Below are 23,630 nucleotides of genomic sequence, written 5' to 3'. Positions count from 1 at the left end.
TTCGGTTCCATGTGTATATGAGGTTTTGCTTTTGTTGCCTTGCTGCTAAGTTTAGTTGCATGTGTATGTTTTTTAGTGGAGTTGTTTACTTTTTTTGTCATCCAGGTGGTCCCTGAGGTTGCCTTTTGTCCTTTTTAGATTGATGTCTAATATGTTTTGGAGCTTATTCATTTTGTTATCGATTTTATTTTATTGTTCCTTCCATTTATTTATGCTTTTCTTCTCGAACAGATCTGGCTTATACAACTATTTTCTGGCTGTTGTAGGATGGTATTCATTCTTAGTTAGCAATTCTTTGCTTGCTTGCAAGTTGCCTATTAATCAGTCGGTGGAGTGGAGACACCACTTAAATCAGAGCTATTTTGCTCATCTTTGATGCATTTTTGGTCTACCTTTGGTGGGGTTATTTGCCAGGTTATTAATGGTGAGTCTTCGATGGTGCTTTACTTGGTTGGTTTCTTTGTTTTGTTTTTGTGCTTTTCTTACTTGGTTTGTTTGCTTTTTTTTCTATGCAGCCAATTCTTTCCTCCCTTGCAAGTTGGCTATTAATCATCAGGTGGAATGGAGGCACCGCTTAAATATGAGGTATTTTGGTCATCTTTTATGCATTTTTCCCCTGCCTTTAGTGGAACCATTTGCCAGGTCATTAATGCTGAGTCTTGGATGGTGCTTCACTTGCTTTGTTTCTTTTATTTGTTTTTCATGCAGAGTCTTGGATGGAACAATTTTTTGTGGCTTTACATTTTAAATGTAAAATGATACATGTCATATTGTTAATTATATCAATTGTAGATGTTTGAATATATATAGCTGGAGTTATAGTTTTTATTCTGTCATTCAATATATATAATGCATTTATTATATTTTCCCAAAACCGTGCTTTCTAATTATATTGATAGTGTCATTTTTTTCCATTGCAAATATTAATCATGGAATTTATAATGTTATTCATCATTTAGCATAGATATAGTAAATGATTAATATTAGTATGAATTATGGAAATAAAATATGGTTACCATAGTTTGTTTTTATAGAAATTTTATATGAAAGAATAGATAATATTTTACTGCATTTGTGTTACCTATTTTTTTTTCCAAACAAAAAATCAAACTTATTTTATCAATATTTCAAAAAAAAAAAAGCAATCTCCATTTTAGTATAACATGTTTACCACATTATTTAAATTTAGCATATCTGATTATTATATTGCTAATTTGGATTTAAATTTTCTTAAAAAAAACATGATATCATTTTCCTTACAAATGATAGGAGTCTATTGTTACAACTATATTTAAATTGGGGCTTCAAAGTTTACAAGAACTTGTCTTCTTTTGATTATCAATTAGCACAACAATTTATATTGTTACAGGAAGATTCCTGAATTCAAATTAAGCATTGATGCTTAAATGATTTTTATTAAAAAATAATATGCAAATTAACAAATGATTTTTTCTTATTGATTAAAAGTTACCACTTCATCAAATTCTATTTTATTTTATTATATTCATTATTACTATTATTATTATTATTATTATTATTATCAATAAACTCTAAGTCGGTTTTTTTCCCTGTTGTTATGCTTTAACCTCAAATACTATCATTATTATTATACCCTGTATTTTTAAAAATAATATTGTAATAACCTCTATTAATACAAATTCAAACATTCCTAACTTTCACCAAGATCGCTTCACCTTCAACACTAAAATTATTAGACATCCATTTCTTAAATAATACACACAAATAAAACACATTCGAGGGAAAAAAAATCCCTATTTGTTGGTTTTTTGGGTATTTGATTCTGACTCCAACTGTCACTTTCTGCATGCATTCACAGTCATTCCTTCAACTACTACTCCAGCTTTTGCGTGCATTCCCGATCATTCAAGAACAAAGAAATTCTTACTCTGTCTTTGCGCATTCTCTCACTCTTTTCTTTCCTTGGTTTGGTTTCTTTTTTTTTTTTTGGTTTTTGTTCCTCCATTATTTAAAGTTTGATTTTGAAAGTGCTCTCAGGCCTTCCATTTTTGTACACATTTGGTATTTCCTAGACTTTTCTTGGTTCTTAGGTTTAAATTTTCCAGCTGCTCGGACTTTCCATTTTGTGCTGATTTCCTATTGTTGTGCATTTTGGTTTGAGTTCTTGCGTTTCTGTTTTTGTGTTTACATTTATTTACAGTCACAACTGTTTTGCTTTGATACATGCATGTTTAGTGTTGTTTATGCATGTTTGTTTGTTACCCTCTTTAACGACCGGCCTGTTGGGTGGTTTTTTTTTTTGTATGCTTTTAGCCAGGGCAAACAAAATCGGGTTTAAATTTTCCAGGTGGTCAAAGTTTCCATTTTGTGGAGAGTTCGTGTTGTTGTGCATTTTGGTTTGAGTTCTTCCAGTTTTGTTTTTTTTCTTTACATTTGTTTACGGTCACAACTGTTTTGTTTTAATACATGCATGTTTGGTGTTGTTTATGCATGTTTGTTTCTTACTCTTTTTTCCTGTTGGCTGGTGTTGTTTTTTGTATGTTTTTAGGCAGGTCAAACAAAATCGGGTAATAGCTAAGCTATCATTGCGAGAGTACTATTTTCCTATCGAGGTCACCTTGAATGGCTATACCTGCAATGTTTTTTGGTTGTGGGGCCTTAAGTTTTGGTCCATATTTATGCATTGTTTCCTATTCGCTGTTTTTTTAATTCATGTTTTCTCTGATGTTATTCATCATGACATAAATTTTTTATGCTTGATAGATACTATATATTGTTGTTCCTTTTTGGTGATCCTGTTGGTTGTCGAAAAAAACAGAATCAGGTCAGTTCCATTATTCTTTCTATCTTAGTCATCCTATTTATAGTCTGACTTATCATTGTTTTTTTTCAATAAATAACATTCTATTTGTTGTTGTTATCAAGTTATCTGGTTGTTTTGTGGTTTCAATTTCTATGTAAGTGTCTGACTTTTTGTTCATACTAATGGCCCGTATTGCTGACAAAATAAAAACCATCAACGGATCTAAAGAAACTCTGAAACTTTCTGTAAGGATAATCGATCTCTAGTTTGTTGGGACACCGGGCAGGTCTGAACAAGCTGAGATGATCATTGTTGACTCTGACGTATGCTCTTAATTTGTTCTTTTTGTTCATGAATTGGTTCTGTTTGTAGCCGTTAATTAGATATTTGTATTATTTATAGGGTGATCAGATCCACGTGGTCTGTAAGCAAGACCAGTTAAAGGCATGGAAAATGGATTTGAATGAAGGTTGTAGTTATGTGATGCACAATTTTAAAGTCACCAAGAATGATGGACAGTACAGAGTTTGTGATCATCCATATAAATTGACATTTATTGGAGTTACGGTTGTCAGACAGTGTGGCTTAGATGGCCTTCCTTTAAAAAAGTATAGATTTGTAGATTTTTTAGATATCATTGCTGGCCAATTACAGTTTGCCCTATTAGTAGGTAAGCGCAGCTAGATTTACATTTCTAATTTCAACACCAGTATTTGTGGGTTTTGTTTTCCATTACTGATTTTTACTTGATTTTTTAGACATCATTGGTGTTGTTGACGAGGTTGTCTTTCATCATATTTCACCCAGAAGTAAAAGAGTTGTTTTTAAGCTTATGAATTTGAGGTAAACATCTTATATGTTCTATGAGTTAATGACGGTTGTATCACTGCATGGTTGTATGTTGTTAATTCATTGTTTTTATAATGAATTGTTTTGTTTCAGTAACGAATTGGTGTCTTGCACTCTATGGGACGATTATTGTGTCCAATTTCTGGAATATTTGGATTAGCATGAGAATGAAGGGCCTATTATTGTATTGTTGACCAATGCCAGAATTAAAGAAGGCCAGGGTATACTATGATATATAGTTAGTTGTTTTTCATCTTCATTGGATCCAACTTATGCTTTCATTTCTGAGTGGTACAGGATCATATCCATGCTCGGTTAGCAATTCTTTGAAGGCTTCTAAACTGACTATTAATGAGCCACTGGCACCAATTGAAGAATTCAATCAGAAGTATTTGCCTCCTATTGTTATTAATATATGTTTGCTTCTTTTTCCTTCGGTCTGTTATTGATTTATTATGTATAGGCTTTTAGAATTAGGCATTGAGATCCGGTCAGTTTTGACACGTCGTTCCCAGTAGAGTTCACAACCTTCAGGTTCTGCTTAGTTATCATCAAGGGAGACATTCATTTCCAAGTCAGAGGCAAAGAGCATTTCTGAGATAAACAACCTTTGTGAAGTAATTCACTTATATATGTTTACCTGTTTATCGCTTCTTTGGATGCCTCCTGCTGAATTTTATAGTTGTAATATTTCCTGCAGGAGTTTGTTTGTGTTACTGTTGGTACAATCACAAGGATTGTTATGGACAATCATTCATGGTGTTATCCATCTTGCATTCAGTGCTATAAGAAAACAGATGTCTATCCAAAACCATTTGTGTGCCCATGTGGCAAACATAATGATCGGGCTGTGCTTAGGTCTTTGTTATGCTTTTTAAATTTCTATGCCCCTATATTTATGTTTTAATTTCTTTTTAGTATTTAACCCTATTATATGTGTTTCCAGATATAGAGTTGAAGTCATGGTCAATTATAAAGATGAAAATAAAAAATTTCTCCTATGGGATCGTGAATGCACTGAATTGAGATCCTATTTTATGGAGTTGTTCCTCTTCATTATTGTTATATGTATATCTTATTTATATGCTTATTTATTTTTGATTGACTACCGGTATCAATTAACATCTTACGCAGACATGTTCAAAGATTGAAGCTACAACACCGTTTGATTCCAATGATCTTGTCCATGATGAATGCGTAAGTTTTAAGTTTTACCGTCTTATTGCAATATAGCATTTGCATAGACATATTTGGACTAGGATTCTAATCCACATTCATAAACATTATCAAATGGGATCAAGAATCCCGACTGCCATTTGCATAAAGTTCAGCTTTGCATCGACTTATTGTTATTGTTTGTTCTATCCAGCAATCCATTTCTATAACAGTAGACCATGATCCACTTATTGGACTTCCCTTGACACCAACAAAATGACAGTCATTTAATGACTGTGATGATGAAGCAAGAAGCTCCCAGATTTCACCAGCTCAGTTATCGTCCAACAAATTAGCAAAACATGAGAAGATAGAATAGATTTTGTTGCTTAGGAATAGCCAACACTTTTTTCTTTTTTGTTGGTTTTTTGGAAATTGTAATTGAACTATCTTTGTTTTATCTTGGTGTGTAATCCTGGATGGCATGGGCTATTCCAGTATAACATTCTGTTTATTTGTAAATTGTAATAGAACTCTTTAATTTGTTTTATTTTCATCTATCATTCTGTCAAACATTATGCTTATACTAGCATGCATTATTCCAGGCTAACATGATGTTTATATCTTTTGCACAATGTTTAGATGTGTTAATTTATTAACCGAGATCATGATTTATTATTTTTTTATATCATATTTTTTAAAAAAACATTATTTATTCCACGGTAACTGAAGCACGCATGGATGATTCAATGTTTATAATTGAGTAAATGTCTTGATTACCAAATTTGGTCAACGCCTCTGTATAGCTTAATAGCCTAAGCTTAATTTAATTTAAGTTAATTTATCATATGTATCGAGCAAAATCTGGTATCCACTTTCGCATCTATACAGGAAGAAACAAAAATTGCTCTCATGTATTCATCATATAATTTTGTTCACTTTTATAAAATAATAAAATAACATAAGCTGTGACTTTAAAGAAGGTCAAGCTAAATGTTTTATCAATTAATTAATTATACTTCTGTTCGTCACAACATACTTGATATTAAATTCCTTATCAATCAACACCTGTATCGAGCTTAATATCCTGAGTTTAATTTAATTTAAGTCAATTTATTATATGTATCAGCCAAAATCTGGTATCCAGTTCCGCATGTATACAAGAAGAAACAAATATGGTTGTCATGTATTCATCATGTAATGTCGTTAACTTTTTAAATATTATACAAGATATGACTTTAAAGAAGCCGAGGCTAAATATTTTATCAATGAATGAACGCTACTTCTATTGCTTGCAACATAGTTGATATGAAGTTCCTTATCAATCTTACCAATCCATGTCTATAGGTACATGTGTCATTACTATTTAAATTAAAAGTATCCAAATTTTGCCAACTGTAAATTCCAAATTTGTTATTACACTCTTTTAGTTGCATTTCATTACTTACTGCTTAAGTTAATTATGACAGAGCTCATTTGAATAAGCTTTAACCAAAAAAAGTTCAACTACAACGTCCTCAACAATCCTCATTGTTTGTTTCTGTCTTTTACCATTTGAGTTTGCAATATAATTGTTCCTTCCAACAACACTCCACTGTCCAAATATAAACTACAATATCATCAACTGAAGACAACAGGAAGATGGAAAACCATAGATTTATAAGCAAGTCTGATTCAGCAAAAGCCAGGAGCAACAAAAAGCGTATTAGACAACAAAAAGTCCATCTTGATGTTCAACATAGTGTCCATGCAAGTTTCAATCCAGCTTCATCCCATACTGAAGATGATTATAACCAACCAAAGACACCACCTCATAGTGTTCATGCAACTGCCAATCGGGCTCCACACGATGCTGAAGATCATTGTGCGTTATCAAAGTTAACATTTTTATATCTTTACATTCAGCTCATATCAGTAAATAATGTTAATACAATATCCATATATAGTTTGTTGTTAAAATGTAAGGAATTCGTAGATTTGATGCAAGATTATACCAATGCATGTCATTTCAGCATTCAGTTTGAATCATTATCATTATTTGCGAGTGAATAGGCAATTTAGTCCCTGAGATTGTACCCATTTTGCATATTAGTCCCTAACTTAATATTAAATTCAAAATAGTCTCTATCTTTGCATAAGTGTTACAAAATAGTCCTTCCGTTAAATTTTAAAGTAACGCTGTTAGTGAGGTTAATTTTAGTGCCACATGGACTATCCAACGTGGCACTAAAGGATGGCGTGGCACAACACGTGGACGTACCTCTTAAAAGATGCCACGTCATTTGATGATAACAAAACGAGTAAATAGGCAATTTAGTCCCTGACTTTGTACCCCTGTTGCATATTAGTCCCTAACTTAATGAAAAATTCAAAATAGTCCATATCTTTTGCATAAGTATTGTAAAATAGTCCTTCCGTTAAATTTTAAAGTAATGTTGTTAGTGAGGTCAATTTTAGTGCCACGTCATTTGATGATGATAGAATGAGTGGCTTCTTCAAATTTGATGGTTCTGAACCAATTGAGGCATATATACGAAAAAGAACCCACACACACTTGCACAAATAAAAAGAACCAAAAATCCATAGCAACAACCTTATCTCTGTAGCCATCAACACCAATGGGCGAGGTCTGCATAATCATTCTCTTTTCCTTTTTTTTTCTTCAATTACCATCAATGTATCATTCCGGGTTCTGATTTTTTTTTTTTTTTGTGTTTTGAATAGGAAGAGAAAAAACCAGAGGAAAACAAAGTGGAGGAGAAAAAAGCAAATGAAGAAGAAAAGAAAAAAGAGAAAAAACCAGATGAATCAAAAGATGACAAGGAATCCAAAGAGGAATCTGCGCTGCAACTTTCGTAGAATCTGAGACTATTTCTTCAGTTGGATATCCAAACTGTGAATCCTCGCATCATGATTCTTCAATGGACACAGGAGGTAAATGTCTTATAGAATTCTTTTTGTTTTTCAAATGACACAATAAAACATATTCTAAACTATTTTGATGTTCGCTACCAGTTAATGTTCTTATATCTATTTTAGCCATTCCTATGAAAAAAAATTCTCGATGGTTACGGTTATGGTCTAATATCTAATGTTATTATTCCAGAATATTTTGATCTTGGTGACCAGCTCATACAATGTAGACATTGTAATGCTAAAATATGGTATAATGAAAACATATCAAAACGTTCAAATGGCTCAAGCCCACGATTCAACCTATGTTGTGGAAATGACAAGATTGAACTTCCATTGATACAGAATCCACCTAAATTTTTGCCGCAACTTCTATTTAAGCAAAATGCAGCTCATGCAAAAAATTATCAACAGAACATAAGAACTTATAACATGATGTTCGCATTTACTTCTGCTAGTATTAAATTTGACAAAACAATTGGTCATTCGAGAGGTCCTCCTACAATCAAAATTCAGGGTCAACCCTGTCACAGAATTGGAAGTCCATTACTAATGCCTAGAAAAGAACCTAAATTTGCACAATTATATATCTATGAAACAGAAAATGAAGTTCAAAATTGAATTAACACCATGAGGTAGTTAACAACACTGTGTCAATATAAGATCTGTGATTTAGATTGATGTCCATTGTTTATTTTACATTAACATCCTCTTAATTTTTGATATATTTGAATATCTGGATTTTCAGCCACTATAATGAAATAGAGGCACATATTGTCTCAAATTTGCAAAAAATGTTGGATGAAAACAATGCTCATGCAAAAAGTTTTAGGATGGCAAGGGATAGATTGACAAACACTCAAGTGCATAATGTCATACTCAAATTGATTGCTGGTCGAGAAAAAGATGGTCGTACATATAATATACTAAGTGTTCCAGAAGTTGTTGCACTTATTGCAGGTGATATTGATGCAAATTCGAACAGAGATATTATTCTTGAAACTCAAAATGGGCAATTACAGAGGATACATGAATTACATTGTAGTTATCTAGCTCTACAATATCCTCTATTGTTTCCTTATGGAGAAGATGGATATAGGACTGACATTCTACATCGTGATTCATTAAGTGGGAAAAGAAAAAAAAGGAATCGTCTTACAATGAGAGAGTGGTTTGCTTATAGACTACAACGCAGACCCAATGAAGGTCAAACTCTGATGCATTCTAGAAAACTATTCCAGCAATTTGTTGCTGAATGATACACAATGATTGAATCCGAAAGAATCTCCTATGTTAGAAACAACCAAAAGAAACTCAGAGTTGACAAGTTCTGTAGCTTGCAGCAGTCATCCGAAGCTGGAAATACAGAAGGTTTAGCCCAAGGCAAGAGGATCATCTTACCTTCAACCTTTGTTGGCAGCCCACGTTACATGAATCAACTTTATTTTGATGGCATAGCTATATGCAGTCACGTAGGCTTTCCAAATCTTTTTATTACTTTTACCTGCAATCCAAATTGGCCTGAATTCATAGGCTGCTAACACCTTTGAATTTGACAACAATAGATAGGCCAGAAATAATCTCCCGCATTTTCAAGCTTAAATATGAGCAGATGTTATCAGACCTTACAAAGAATCACCTGCTAGGCAAAGTCGTCGCATGTAAGTTGATGCTAATTTCTATTTGTAGTGTTACAAATAGATAAGCCATTTATTGTAAATTATGTTTTCTTTAATACATTTCTATTAATCATATTTGGTTACAACTACAGACATGTACACAGTGGAATTCCAAAAACGAGGGCTTCCTCATGTCCATTTATTGTTATTTTTACACGCCAACAACAAATATCCATCTCCAAACGATATTGATCATATTATATCAGCATAAATACCTTCACAGAAAGATGATCCAGAACTCTATAAATTAGTGCAAAATCACATGATTCATGGTCCATGCGAAATTTTGAGGTCTGCATCTCCATGCATGAAGGAAGGCAAATGCAATCGATTTTATCCAAAAAAGTTTCAGGCCACAACTCTTATAGATGGAGATTGTTATCCTGTATATCGTAGAAGAAATACTGGTCGGACAATAACCAAGAATGGTATTATAATTGATAATAAATGTATTGTATCCTATTATCCAAAATTACAGAAAAAATACCAAGCACATATAAATATTGAATGGTGTAACCAAAGCACTTCTATCAAATATTTATTCAAGTACATCAATAAAGGATACGATAGAGTTACCGTTGTGATGGTACATGATGACAATGAAATAGTTCTGCATGCAAACACTCCAAATGATGAAATCAAGGAATATTTGGATTGCAGGTATGAACCAAGTTTAATATGTAAATCATCTTATGATTGTATTTTTAATATTTTTTTATTATAGATACATTTCTCCATGTGAATCTGCTTGGAGGATCTTTGGTTTTCCAATACATGGTAGAAAACCTTCTGTAGAGAGGCTACAGTTCCATCTTCTAGGCCAACATAGCGTTCTCTACCAAGACCATGATGATATTGATGATATGCTCTCTAACCCAAGCATTTCTGAATCAAAATTTATAGCTTGGATGAATACAAACCAAGTTTTTGTTGAAGGTAAAAACCTGACTTATTTTGAATTTGTGACTAAGTTCGTGTATAACCAGAAACAAAGATGTTGACAACTTAGGAAAAAAGGTTATACTATTGGCAGACTTCAATGGGTTCCTCCAACTAAGGAATTATTTTATTTAAGGATGATGCTGACTGTCTGTAGAGGACCAATCTCATTTGAAGATATCAGAACAGTGGATGGTGTTGAATATTCTACATATAGAGAAGCATGTTTTGCTATGGGTTTTTTACAGGATGATAGAGAATTCATTGCTGCAATCTAGGAAGCAAAAGACTGGGGCTCAGGACCTTATCTAAGGAATATTTTTGTATTATTACTTTTGACAGGTACCATGAACAAACCTGAAGAAGTATGGGAAAAAACTTGGCATTGGTTAAGTGAAGATATTGTATATAGTCATCGCAGATCATCAAACACTCCAGGTTGGCTTACATATAGCTTGACACAAAAAAATTTAATCATAAACATTATCTAACTTCCTTTTCAAATGTCTTAGGATTACATATTGATGACTCCAATCTGATGAATCTGGTATTGCTTGAAGTTGAAAAGCTGTTACAAGCCAATCAAAGATCACTTAAAGACTATCCTTACATGCCATATCCTGAGAACGCAAATTTACTAACACATGCAGACAACCACCTCATTTTGTCTGAGCTAAATTTCAACAATGAAGAACTTAGATCCAAATTCCTTAACCTTTTTTCTCAAATGACAGGTTTATTTATTGTACTAACTTGCCTTCCTTTTTTTCCTCCCTTGTGTTTCACTCTGAAATTTCAACCTGTTATTAAAACCAGAACAATCTTTATGCCTACAGACCAACAAGCAAAAATTTATAACCAAATTATTCAGGCTGTCAATAAAAATGAAGGTGAAATGTTTTTCTTATATGGATATGGAGGAACAGGAAAAACATTTATTTGGAAGACACTTGCAGCCTCATTGAGAGTTGACAATAAAATTGTTATTATGGTTGCTTCTAGCGGCATAGCTTCTTTGTTATTGCCTGGAGGAAAAACAACACATTCCAAATTAAAAATTCATGTTCCTATATTTGAAGACTCGACATGCAATATTCATCAAGGAACATAATTGGCTGAATTATTGAATGAAGCAAGTCTTATAATATGGGATGAAGCCCCCATGGCTCACAAATTCTGTTTTGAAGCACTTGATCGAAGTCTAAGAGATGTTATTAAGGTGAAATCAAGTTCTGATAAAATCTTTGGTGGCAAAGTTATGCTATTTGGTGGAGATTTTCGGCAGATTTTGTCAGTCATTCCTAGGGGTAGTCGCTCTGATATTGTTAATTCAACTATTAATTCATCTTATCTATGGAATCATTGCCATGTTTTGGCACTGTCGAAAAAACATGCGTTTAGAAGCCAATACAGATGCAACAGACAAAGAAGAAACTGCAACTTTCGCGAAGTGGATCCTTAATATTGGTGATGGAATTGCTGACCAGCAAAATGATGGCTATGGTAATTCAATTGAAATTCCAAAAGATATGTTAATCACAGAGTATGATGACCCACTCTATGCAATAGTTAATTCTACATTTCCAAATTTATCTCACCATCATACCAATCCTAAATACTTTCAAACCAGAGCCATATTAGCTTCCACAAATGAAACCGTACAAGAAGTTAATGATTATATACTATCATTGATACCAGGTGATTATAACATACCTAATCTAATTCTTATTATATATAAATTTGGACTCTATGTCATTCTTATCAAACATTCTGCAACATTACTAATCAAATCTATTAAATATTTTTTCTCCATAATGATCTTCTAATTTTTTACTCTTTTTATTCTTTATCCAATATGATAACCTGATAAAAAATCACAGGTGACCAAATGGAATATCTAAGTGCTGATTATATGAACAAATCAGAAACACTAGAGAGTTCTCACTTTCGATCACTAACAACAGAATTTCTTAATTCATTAACAACATCCGGTCTACCGAATCATAACATCAAAATCAAAATTGGATCACCTATCATGTTGTTAAGAAACTTAGACCAAACTCAAGGACTATGTAATGGCACTAGATTAATTGTTACAAACTTAACTAAACATGTGATTGCAGCTGATATAATTTCTGGCAAAAATATTGGTCAGAATGTTTATATTCCAAGAATGTCTATGTCTCCTTCACAATCATCATGGCCTTTTAAGCTTTTGAGAAGACAGTTCCCAATAATGCTTTCTTATGCAATGACAATTAACAAGTCCCATGGTCAATCACTATCCTCAGTGGGTCTTTATTTACCTAAACCTGTCTTCTCACATGGACAATTATATGTGGCATTGTCAAGGGTTAAATAAAAAAAAGGCCTTAAAGTTTTAATCCATGACAAAGACAAAAAAAATTCAAATTCTACAACCAATGTTGTCTTCAAAGAGGTCTTTGCAAATCTTAAAAGGTTAATCCATTTCATATATATTCTCAATGATTAGTTTGTATGCTATAATATTCGATAGTTGCTTATTCATTCTCTAACATGCAGTTAGATACAAAATTATAGCTGTCAGCTTTCGACACATCAATTCCAGTTCCTACATATGAAAGGTCCATTTTTGCTGCAACCTTACAAAATAATCCAGCAAAAAAAGAGCTTAAGCCAAAAGTTCAAGATATAGGCAGAACCATATTCTTCATTCATGTACTTGAAAAAATATTTGATACAAGTATTTTGCTTACACCATTTAATATTTAAATGTGTTTCCTGTATTTTTTTCAATTCTGAATCATAGAGCTGAATATATCTACCATCAATTATAATCCCTTTGTTGGTTATTGTCCCATCAGCATTTCTTGACTTCTCTTATTTCCCTTCTTCATACATAGACACAAAAGCCTCAAAATTCCACATGAACCATTAACCACATAATTTTGTAGTAAAAATTATATCTGTCTTCGAATTTGCATCAATATCACCTGCAATAACTGCACCAAATTCTGAAACCATTGGCATCCTAAAACTCTTTGAATTAACATTAATAGAGGATGCAAATGTCTAAGGCAAATCTATTTTCCTGATATTTCATTCAATAATTGGTACTGTCCAGCAATCCAGCAACAATCTATATATATATATATATATATATATATATATATATATATATATATATATATATATATATATATATATAGTAACATAGAAAGCCAGCATTCAATATTAACAATCATCCAGAGCAAGTTTAATCATTCAATCAATGCTACTGTCCAGCAAATACATAAATAACTTAAATCACATTATTTAATTAACATGATTTTAGGAAAACAAACTATATTTATACCATATATTCATTGATTAAATATTTAGCCATTTCTGGAATACCAAATTTACTATGAAATACTATAAATACGTTTAAACAAAAAACTAAAAAAGATACTTAATCTTTAAATTCTTTACATGAAAATAAAAAATTTAAACTTTATTTTTTACAAACACTTATTTCTTACAAATATCATCTAATACTCATCAATCACACCATATTTCAGGTCTTCCATTTAATCATCAGCATTTGTACAAACAACACTTTTTCTTCCCTTCATTTTTTAAGATATATATATTGCTCATGACATTCAACCACTGAAGGAAAAGTAGAAGGTAAAAGGAAAAAAAAAATATACACACGATCTAAACCATGATTCAGCTCTTGGATAATTTACAACATTCTGTGGTGTAAGGGAACAAATTCACTATTACCAAAATTCAACTGCCCCTACATGTCCAATCCATCGGACCAGCATTCAATATTCCACGATTTGCAATTTACTTGCCACGCCTCACATCACATATGTTGGCTAACCAGCACTTTACTGACTAATTTATAACACAAACATCATTTCCTTACAAACATTCACCTCTTTCAACTTTGCTAAAAAACAATAGCAACTGAGCTCCGACTATGAGTTCAGACTCATCAACTGCTTCAAACAAAGTAAAATTCTTGACTCTTCTTTCCGATTTTGACTTCTATTTTTGATTCTATGATGAAATTTATTATCTACATTTCAAATTTCCTCACTTGGTTGCAGAATCCTTACCGACTTTTTCTTCTCTCTCAGTTAATGTTTTGAATTCATGCACCCATATATTTTATGTTTTATAGTTGACATCCATTCGACATGTCTAAAATTATTCTACATTAGGACTATATCAATTATTTGGACTGTTGTTTCCGTATGACCTTCAGTTTGTCTGCTTTGGAAATTTCTTTTTTGTTTCATGCATGTTGGAATGCATTCTCCAGCATTGCTTCAACTATTCTAACCATGCTTCCTCTGTTCTGGTCTTTTCTCAGTTTGTTGATCATTTTTGTATCTTCATCACTTCCACTCGATTTTTTCGCCTGCTCACACCTTCCATTTTGTTATGGCTTTGCTTTAACTTCAACCTTTCTTGCTTTTTAGATTTCATTTCTGTTCTTGCTTACTCTGATCACCCATTCCTAAAACTACCATATCATAACTTAGATCTTAACTGAATTTCCTAGCTCACAAAACCATATTAAATAATTTCATACTATCAACTATACTGATTATTTCAACTATTCTTTTCATATCGTGTTTATTTGTGCATGTTAGCCTCCCTCATTAAATTTTGTTGTTCATCATTCTATCAGCATAACAATGAAAACACTCCAGCTCAAGATTACTTTTTCTTACATATATCTTTAAAACATTCCATTAAACTTTAATTCTCTTTAATTCCCTGTATGTTTGATCAGCAATTGTTCAAGTTTATATCCATCTAAATGTCCTAATCTAGAATTACACATGCCTATAGAGGCTTAAATAACTAAATGAACACGACAAAAGATTAGAATTGAGTTGAGTATCTAACAAAGTTGTTAATATAATTGAATTAAATGTGAAAAAACCAGTACAGCAAGATGGCTAATCTGTGATGCTAATCAAGCTTAAGATAAGATGGATATTACATGGTCTGTAAAACATAAGCAATCAAATAGGCAGCAAATAAATATGAAATTACTGCAGCACGGAATGGCTAACACGAAACTATGTTGATGCGACCATCAATTGTTTTATTCTTGAATAGCTTTTATACTTTGTTTCAATAAAATTACAGCAGAGAGGAAGAACATGGATAGACATCATTTTTCTATCATTTCAGCATATTGTTCGACAATTTTACTCCTCTAAAATGACTAACCATATTTACACTTTCTGTACCGGCTTCATAGATTAAACTTTATTGCTTTGTTTCTTCCTAACTCCACATCTTTGATTATTATCTATCTGAATAATACAGCTATATTGGTTTTTATGTCCAATCTCATTCTAGGAAGAACTTCCATTTATCAGAAAACCAGCAAACATGCAGTTTAGAGCCACATTCCACAACGACAGGGTAATATTGGATTAAAACTCTTTTTTTTTGTTTTCTTCCCAGCTTATTTATTATAATTTTACATTCAATATTTTCTTGCAGGACATAATAAAAGTCCCGTTTTTTTACCGCATTCAGTGGGCACCAAAATATCCCGAATATGTTCGTTTCAAATATAATGAACTTATATATCAAATCCAACTCAGACTTCATAAGGGAAAAATCTTCTTTGCTGAAGGACTGAAACAGTTTAGAAAAGAATTGGCCATTTATGAATCCACCATCATCCATTTCTTTGCAATCGACCACATCTCAATATTCGACCTTCATTTCAGTCCATCGCTGGAACACCAGACTTTCGGGAGACCCTGGATGATATCCAGGCGGCATATTTGGACACTTGAAATAACACAATCAATGATTGACAGACCGCGGCCTTTGGTAATGATAAAATTTTTTATTATGACTCATATAAATACAAAACTAAATATTATTATTATTTATCCTCTTTTGCAGAATCTTCCAAACTGTATAACTAGACATCTAAATGTCTGCGATCACCACATGGCAATCCTTAGAAAATTTGGACCTCTGTTACAGTGGAATGTTATTGTTCTTGATATTGGAATTGACCAAACATATGTTCTGCAACCTTGGTATCAATTCCTTGAAGACAGTAATTTTTCTCATGGTGATGAAATCTCATTCTACTATAGGCATCATGAACAAATTTGGAAAATTATTATTTGGAGACAAAATAATTGGAATAACAATGATAGTGATAGTGACTAAATTAAGTTTAGGTTATTTCTTTTGTTTACTAACATTATCTTCGTCAATGAAATACAAACGATCTAATTATTATTAATATTACCCATATTTGTGTTCATTTTTATTCTGTTTTATTGAATAAATTAAAATTCGTACAGAATAAATTACAAGTGACCCGTGCATACGCACGGGTTACCAACTAGTTAATAATAAAATTGTATAAAATTGAAAATAAAATTCTATAGTTAATGATTAAATCAAATTATAAAAAAATAATTTTTTAATATTGGAAACTTTTGTCGGTTTGTGTCTTACTCATGTGTCCCAATCCCATAGAAAGGTTTTTTATTTTACTAAAATGCATTAAAAATGAAAAATAATTACCATATGGGTTAATTAAGAAAATATTTATTAAAATGAGTGGTTTTTGTCACCTTGGAATGTAGGAGGTTTAGTGCTTTTTATTTATCATGTGTATTTAGTCGACACAAAATATTTGTTTAAGATTATAAAACAGAAAAAGTTTATTCTATTAAAAAATACTTTTTAAAAAATTTTTAAATGAAACCACTGATTCTATTTTTATTTTAATTTTTAATTAAGCTTATAAATATAAATAAAAAACAAAGTTTTGGTGAAGTTTTGGATTAGCTATTAATTTTTTAAGAAAAGTTTTGGTGAAGTGCATGAAATAAAGATAAAACAAAAAACTAATTATGTTCATTTAAAGTTTACCTAATTGAATACTCATTTAGAAGGAATTTTAGTTTTTTTTTTTTTAAAAGTCTGGGATCATTTAATTCTATATTTTTCTTAAATAAAGTAACTTACAGTGTCCACTTGTACCCTCTTTTTAGGCTTCCCAAAATAGAATTTTTTTCCTAATTAGTTTATATGAAAGTTCTACTTTTAGGTCTTTATTATTTGAAAACATTTTTTTCTAATTTGGCCGTTGTTTGATCATTTATAAGAAAATTAGTTGTGATTTACTGAAAAATACTTAACCAAAAAATTGTACATGAAAAATTTGAGGTTCAAACTATTTTTTATTTTGTCTCACAGAGATATTTTTTATTTATATTTTAAAGTTAAAATTTTCACTCAATATCATACAACAAAAACTTATACAAAGAGGGGTATAAGAGGGAAAAAATATAATGATTTTTGTCGATATGATTTGTAGTATATTATAACAATACTAAATTACATAATGTTCTTGGTTACCAAGAGAAATAAAAATACATACGTGTGTTGTTTCATTCTTTCGTTACAAACAATAAGTACCTTTTTTCTAATTAATTATACATTTATACTAATTATAAATAGTTTCATCAATATAACACACACATGATTGGTTGATATGAAAATAAATTGTTAAGTTAAGAGTTTAATTTTAAAGGTATTTTGCATTGATCTGACCCATGCTAAATAGAGTGAAAATGTGTCAAGTGATCTTAGTCATTAAACGAATATTTAGCGATGGTTTGCTAGTAGGGTTCCTCCATTCTTGTGTTATAAATATCACCATATTGATAAATACTTTCTTGACCAATCTATATTATGGTAATTTGTTTTTGTTTTTAAAACATTTTGTTAAAAAAAATATGTATCAAAGTATAATAAAAAAGGATTTTAAAAGAATTTTATTTTAAAAAAAAATCTTGAGATGTTCAATCATGATTTTTAAATAATAAAAATTAAATAAGTTATGCGGTATTCAAATAAGACTACTAAGATGTTTTAAGAAATTCAATAAAGTCTATTAGTATTCAATTAAGATTTTTTACAACTTAAAAAAAGTCTTTTAGTATTCTAAAGTATACAAATTTCCTAGATTCTTTCTTAGGATGAATTTTAATAAATTTCATAAGACTTTTTAGGAGAAAATAACATTAAACCATATCACCAAAATCCTTGAATTTTATGAGACTTTCATTCTTTTTTTTTCTTTTCCTACAAATTGAATGTTTTTTTTTCTCACACATAATTCATTGTCTCTTTGTTAAAGACATTTTTTATTTTATTTTTTTACTCTTTTGACTAATGGTCAACATGCTTTAAATTCATGTGATAAGTGAATAAAATTGATTATCTTTATCAATAATTTTAAATGTTCTTTTTTAAATTAAGTCTTTTGAAATCTTAAAAATTGAAAATATTCTTTTAAATTTTATGAATTCTTACATAAATTCATTAAAATCTAAACTACAAAATTCTAATGATTAAAAGTATTTTAAAAATTCTTTTAAAATCATATTGCAATACACCCAAAAAAAACTCAATTGAAAGTTCTCTTCTTCTATCTATCTGATTCGCTTCTTCTCTCTCTCAATCTGATTCACTCTTTTTTTTTTCTTCCCAATCTATCTATCTGTTATTCTTTTTTCTTTTGAGAAACGTTTTGCAATTTGGAAAGTTCATTGGTTTTTGGATAATTTGTTGCTTTGCTTGGCTCATGTTCGCATCGCATGCATGGCTCACGTTTTTGTGATTTTGAATTTCGAGTTTGAAATTTGAGTTTTCTTTGCCGCAATCTCCGTTATATTTGCTTTAATCTGATCCTTTTTCCTTTTCTGTTTAATAAAAGTACGAACATAAGGCGATCGTGGTTTTGGGTAGTGTAGTTACGATGCTCATTTATTTCTAATTTGTTATATGAATTTTTTGTTTCTCTTTTCTATTTGATTCTCATTCTTGTCCAAAAATCACATGAACTTGTTGGAATTAGGATTCAATGCTTGAATCTGAAATCACTTTTGTTGTCCATTTATTACTTGATGAAATGCCAATTTGGTGTGTGCCTATCCGATGATTTCAATAGAAAATTTATTCTAATGAATTTTCACTGTGTAAAAATCACATGAACCTCTGTTAATGCTTAAATCAAGCATGCTAAGATTTTTGCACTGATTCGGGAATATCACCAAAAAGGCGATTTCCAGTGAGCATTAACACCTGCAGGTTCATAAGCTGTCAAAATTCTGGTGGAATTGTTCCGATGAATCATTTGAAGCCAAGTTCAAGAAGATGAGATTTGAACACAGAAAAGGGTTTGCCAATTCCTGATTTCCTCAGGAAGATCACCACTTGAATTGTTCTGAGTAAGGATACGAACTTCTAGCTTCCCTGGAGAAAAAATGCTTCCCGGAATAGGACCTTCAAGGTGGTTTGAATGCAGGTTAAGTATAAGCCAAAAAATGATTCTCATAAGCAGCAAAAACTCTTAGACTGGTCCAATTCCCCACCATAAATGGTATCAAACCACTGAAGTGATTGTCGAAAATCTTGTAAACTCTCAAGGCCCTGAAGTTCCTAAGGTATCTCTCCCACGGTCCCACCAACAAGTTATTGGAAAGGTTCTATGTTTTGAGTCTCCTTAGAGCACCCAATTCTGGTGGAATTGAACCTTCTAACTTGTTTAAATATAAGTCTAGATATTCAAGATAAAATAAATTATTTCCAAAAGCAGGTGGAATCATCCTATGAAAATCATTATTTGAAAGTTCAAGCACTTCAAAGCTTTGAGTCTGATGAGAATGAGCTTCTCCACAAGTGAGTGAAACCTTCCCAGGAACAGCAATCTGAATTGTTGGCATTCCATGCAGAAACTCTGAGCTCTTGTATGATAGCAAGTAGTATAGTTTGTTCCTGGGACTCAGAACCCACAAGCAGAGATTGACAGATACCAAGTTAACAGAAAATGCAACAAGCATAGAATTCTCATCACTGAATACACCATCCTCCAAAAAGTTCTTGGAAATGTGAAAATTTATGGAACGAAGAAAGCTACTATTTGCAACACACCCTCAGATGAAGATCAGTTTTACTTATTGCTTCATTACAAGAAAAGAGGTTAATTCACACATTTTATCCTTATTTTCTTAGCATTCAGCTATGTTAGAGTAAACATTGTACTGTGAATTCCTCTCATTTTAAATAAGCTTCTAATTCCAAATAGAGCTTCTTAATCTGTATTGAATATGTTATTGATTTCTCCTCAATTCCAAAATGTTTGAATCCCTATCCAAATAGTTCTGCCATGGGGCCGAGACATGCATCTATGTTATAAAATAACTCCTAATCACAAGTAGTTAAAGCAAAGTTTGCCACTTCAAAATGACACCCATTTGAAAGAAGGGAAAAGTGTTAAGGAAAAAATAAACAAACCAAGAAAACAATTATCTATATAAGCAAAAGTGACAGAGATTAATTAATCCTGAAAATTAAGATATTTCTCCATGTTCACATGTATCTTATTCTATGGCATAAACTAAAGTAACTATTCTGTTATGATTCATGCTCCGCTAAGTAAACTTTAAAAGCATCTTATCTATTTTAAATTCAAATTCAACAACACAAGCTAACTTGAATTTAAATTGAGGCAACATAAGCTTGTAAAAACTTAAGTCTGAAATTTCTCTATAGATAAGGAACAAAAATGGTCAGACCAGACCAACATCTTTTCACAATACAGTGTTTCTGATATTTTTGACTCAGAAATTTCCATTCATCTCATTGGAAAAGTCCAACCCACATTTCACTGTATATTAGATTCAACTTCTTGATATCATGTGCTAACGAAGCACAAGATTTAGACTCATGATATTGAGTTCGGGATACTCAGAAATTTAATCTACAATGGGCATTTTGTTGAATAAAAAGCAGGCAAAAATTAAAATGAACAAAATCATGCCAATAATAACTATAGAACATTAGACAACACTGACAAACTTAGTCGCATTAGCCACTAATTGAATAACAGAGCTTAGTTGCAAAATAGTAGTAAGCCAATAAACATACACAGAACTAGACAATTAAGAAAAAAACCAAAAAGAGACAAAACGGGGGATATAGTTGTAGTTCAAATTTCACTGGAAAAGATTACAGTAGAAGCATATATGTCTATACATAAGACCTTCAAAACAAGACTTTGAAGGCTTATAATAAATGGAAGAATGGTTAGAACCCCTCATTCTACACAATTGACTACAGTAAAAAAAAGAATAACTACACAATTGACTAGTGGTGCCTATCCCATGTAGTTGACTTGAAGAACAGAGAATTCAAAGCCATTCTTGAATGGATTCCATTGAAAACCAATCTCATCTCCTTTCCTTAAACCCCTTCTTGCAACAAAATCTTTAATCCAATTACCAATGAAGACATAGCTTCTTGAAGAGACCCATCTCTTGAAAACAAGAGAGTGCATGGAGTTGGTGTCCGCATCCCAAATCTGAACAGAAACTCCACTATCAATCTGATCAGCATCATCCCCCAACACAGGCAGCACAAACTTCTCTGCCATTTCTCTCGTCAGTATCAACCTGCTCATGCTCCCAACATCGCTCTCTTTCAACACTTTCTTGATCTTCCAAACCTCATCATCTTCATTCTTTAACTTCTTATTTCTTGAACCAACATTGGCTTTGTTGCAAAGCTTCCTCTTCTTGGTGGATGAAGAACAAGCAAAGCTTGGGGTGCAAGAACACATACCCAACGTCAAATGGGTGCAAACACTAGCCATTATACTGGTACGAGAAGAGGTTACTTAGTACTTATCACTCAAGCGGTTGTTTGTTGTTTTTTTTTTCTTACAATAACATATATAAAACATAAAACTCCCATCTTCTTTTATAATATATTCGATCCTTATTGATAGATTTAGATAATATAGCCGTTAAAAATGTAATATTTTTTATATAAAAAAGATTACATCTTTTTTTCTTTCGGTGAATGGTTCAAAATGTAATCTTGTTCAGGATTGTTAAAAATAATTATTAAAAATAATGATAATAATTACTCACACAACACACAACTGCAATGACTGTCCGAATCAAAAATAAATAAAATAATCTAATCCGAACAAACTAGATTAATTGTCCTGAAGTAATCTTGTTCAAGTTTGTCTAAAATTTTATATCACATGAAATATATGTAAGAAAATATATAAAATTAATTTAAATTAATTAACATTTGACCTTTAAAAAATAATATGTCCATCTTTTTTTAGTCAGTCCTTCTAAAATGTGTGTTCATTATTTAATATGTTTTATATCAAATTGAAAATAAAATCACCAAGCATTAATTATAAATAAAAAAATCATTTAGCTTAAACCAAAAGTAGGAATTTTAATTTGGAACTGGATTTATTTTATCAGTTTGGAAATGTTTTTTATTAAATCAAAATATCAACTATATAATTACCAACAAGGTCCAATAGAGTTGGTCAACAAAGTCCAATAAAGATGGTAGATGGTTAGATTCTTTAAGCATATTGATTGGGTTTTGTTTCTCTGGTTGAGCATGAACAAACTTTGTTAGAAAATACAAAACTTACTTCAATGGTCTCTATCCCTTTGAGATTAGTCTCATGACTTTCGGCTATAAGAATACCTTATTTCAAGCAGAGAAAAAAATATCAGCTATATAATTTACTTTTCTTACCATTAGAGATATAATATTTGATTTCTTACATGCAAATTAAACTAGAGTATCTCACTCGTGTCATGCACGGACAAATGTTATTTATGAATATTTTATAAAATATTTTAAATATATTATTCTAGAAATTATCTACAATGAAAATATTACATTTTTAATTATCAATTTTGGTGTACATTATAGATATATAGTTGATTATATATTTGGTAGACTATTTTTTTAAAATGAAATAAATGAGAGAATTAAAATTTTTCTATTTAAATATTTATTTTAAAATAACATTTCAATCAATTTAAAGACTTCCTTATTACAATAAAAAAAATTATGAAATTATATTTTCCATATATATTTATATATTTTTTTAAATTAAAACTTAAATTCAAGTAATGTGTGCCATGTATGACATATATGCTAATAAGGATCACATTAGGTAACATCCTAAACCTTTTATAAATTTCTACCATTAAAAAATAATTCATCACCACCATAGTTGTTTCCAGCACCACCACTATTATATATCAAAATAATGAGTTATTCTTAATGTGTGTACATTATTTAATACAATTTAATGGTCATGTACGACCAATATAAAAGAATTTTACACAATCATGGGTTGTGATTAGATAATGATGTAAAACTTTTATAATACTTATCTTAAAAGTCAACAAACATACCATACTCATGGGTGTAAAACTTTTTACACG

At 31.1% G+C, this 23,630-nt stretch overlaps 1 protein-coding gene and 1 pseudogene across 1 annotated transcript; one reads left to right on the top strand and one right to left on the bottom strand.

Moving 5' to 3' along the window:
* The first annotated feature begins 11,708 nt into the window (after positions 1-11,708).
* On the top strand, positions 11,709-12,811 carry LOC106794805 (ATP-dependent DNA helicase PIF1-like; annotated as a pseudogene).
* An 8,703-nt stretch (positions 12,812-21,514) lies between these two features.
* Positions 21,515-22,009, bottom strand: LOC102663812 (B3 domain-containing protein At2g33720). Its single transcript, XM_006589933.1, has one exon. It carries the CDS (start codon positions 22,007-22,009, stop codon positions 21,515-21,517), a length of 495 nt encoding a protein of 164 aa, XP_006589996.1.
* Positions 22,010-23,630: the final 1,621 nt, after the last annotated feature.

This window comes from Glycine max, chromosome 10, assembly GCF_000004515.6.
Source record: "Glycine max cultivar Williams 82 chromosome 10, Glycine_max_v4.0, whole genome shotgun sequence".
NCBI lineage: Eukaryota > Viridiplantae > Streptophyta > Magnoliopsida > Fabales > Fabaceae > Glycine > Glycine max.
The sequence above is the reverse complement of the archived record's forward strand: the minus strand, read 5'-3'. Positions and strand labels throughout refer to the sequence as shown.

Bases quoted from the DNA above. Each gene is read 5' to 3' on its own strand.
- LOC102663812 (XM_006589933.1), bottom strand. From the start codon at position 22,009: ATGGCTAGTGTTTGCACCCATTTGACGTTGGGTATGTGTTCTTGCACC.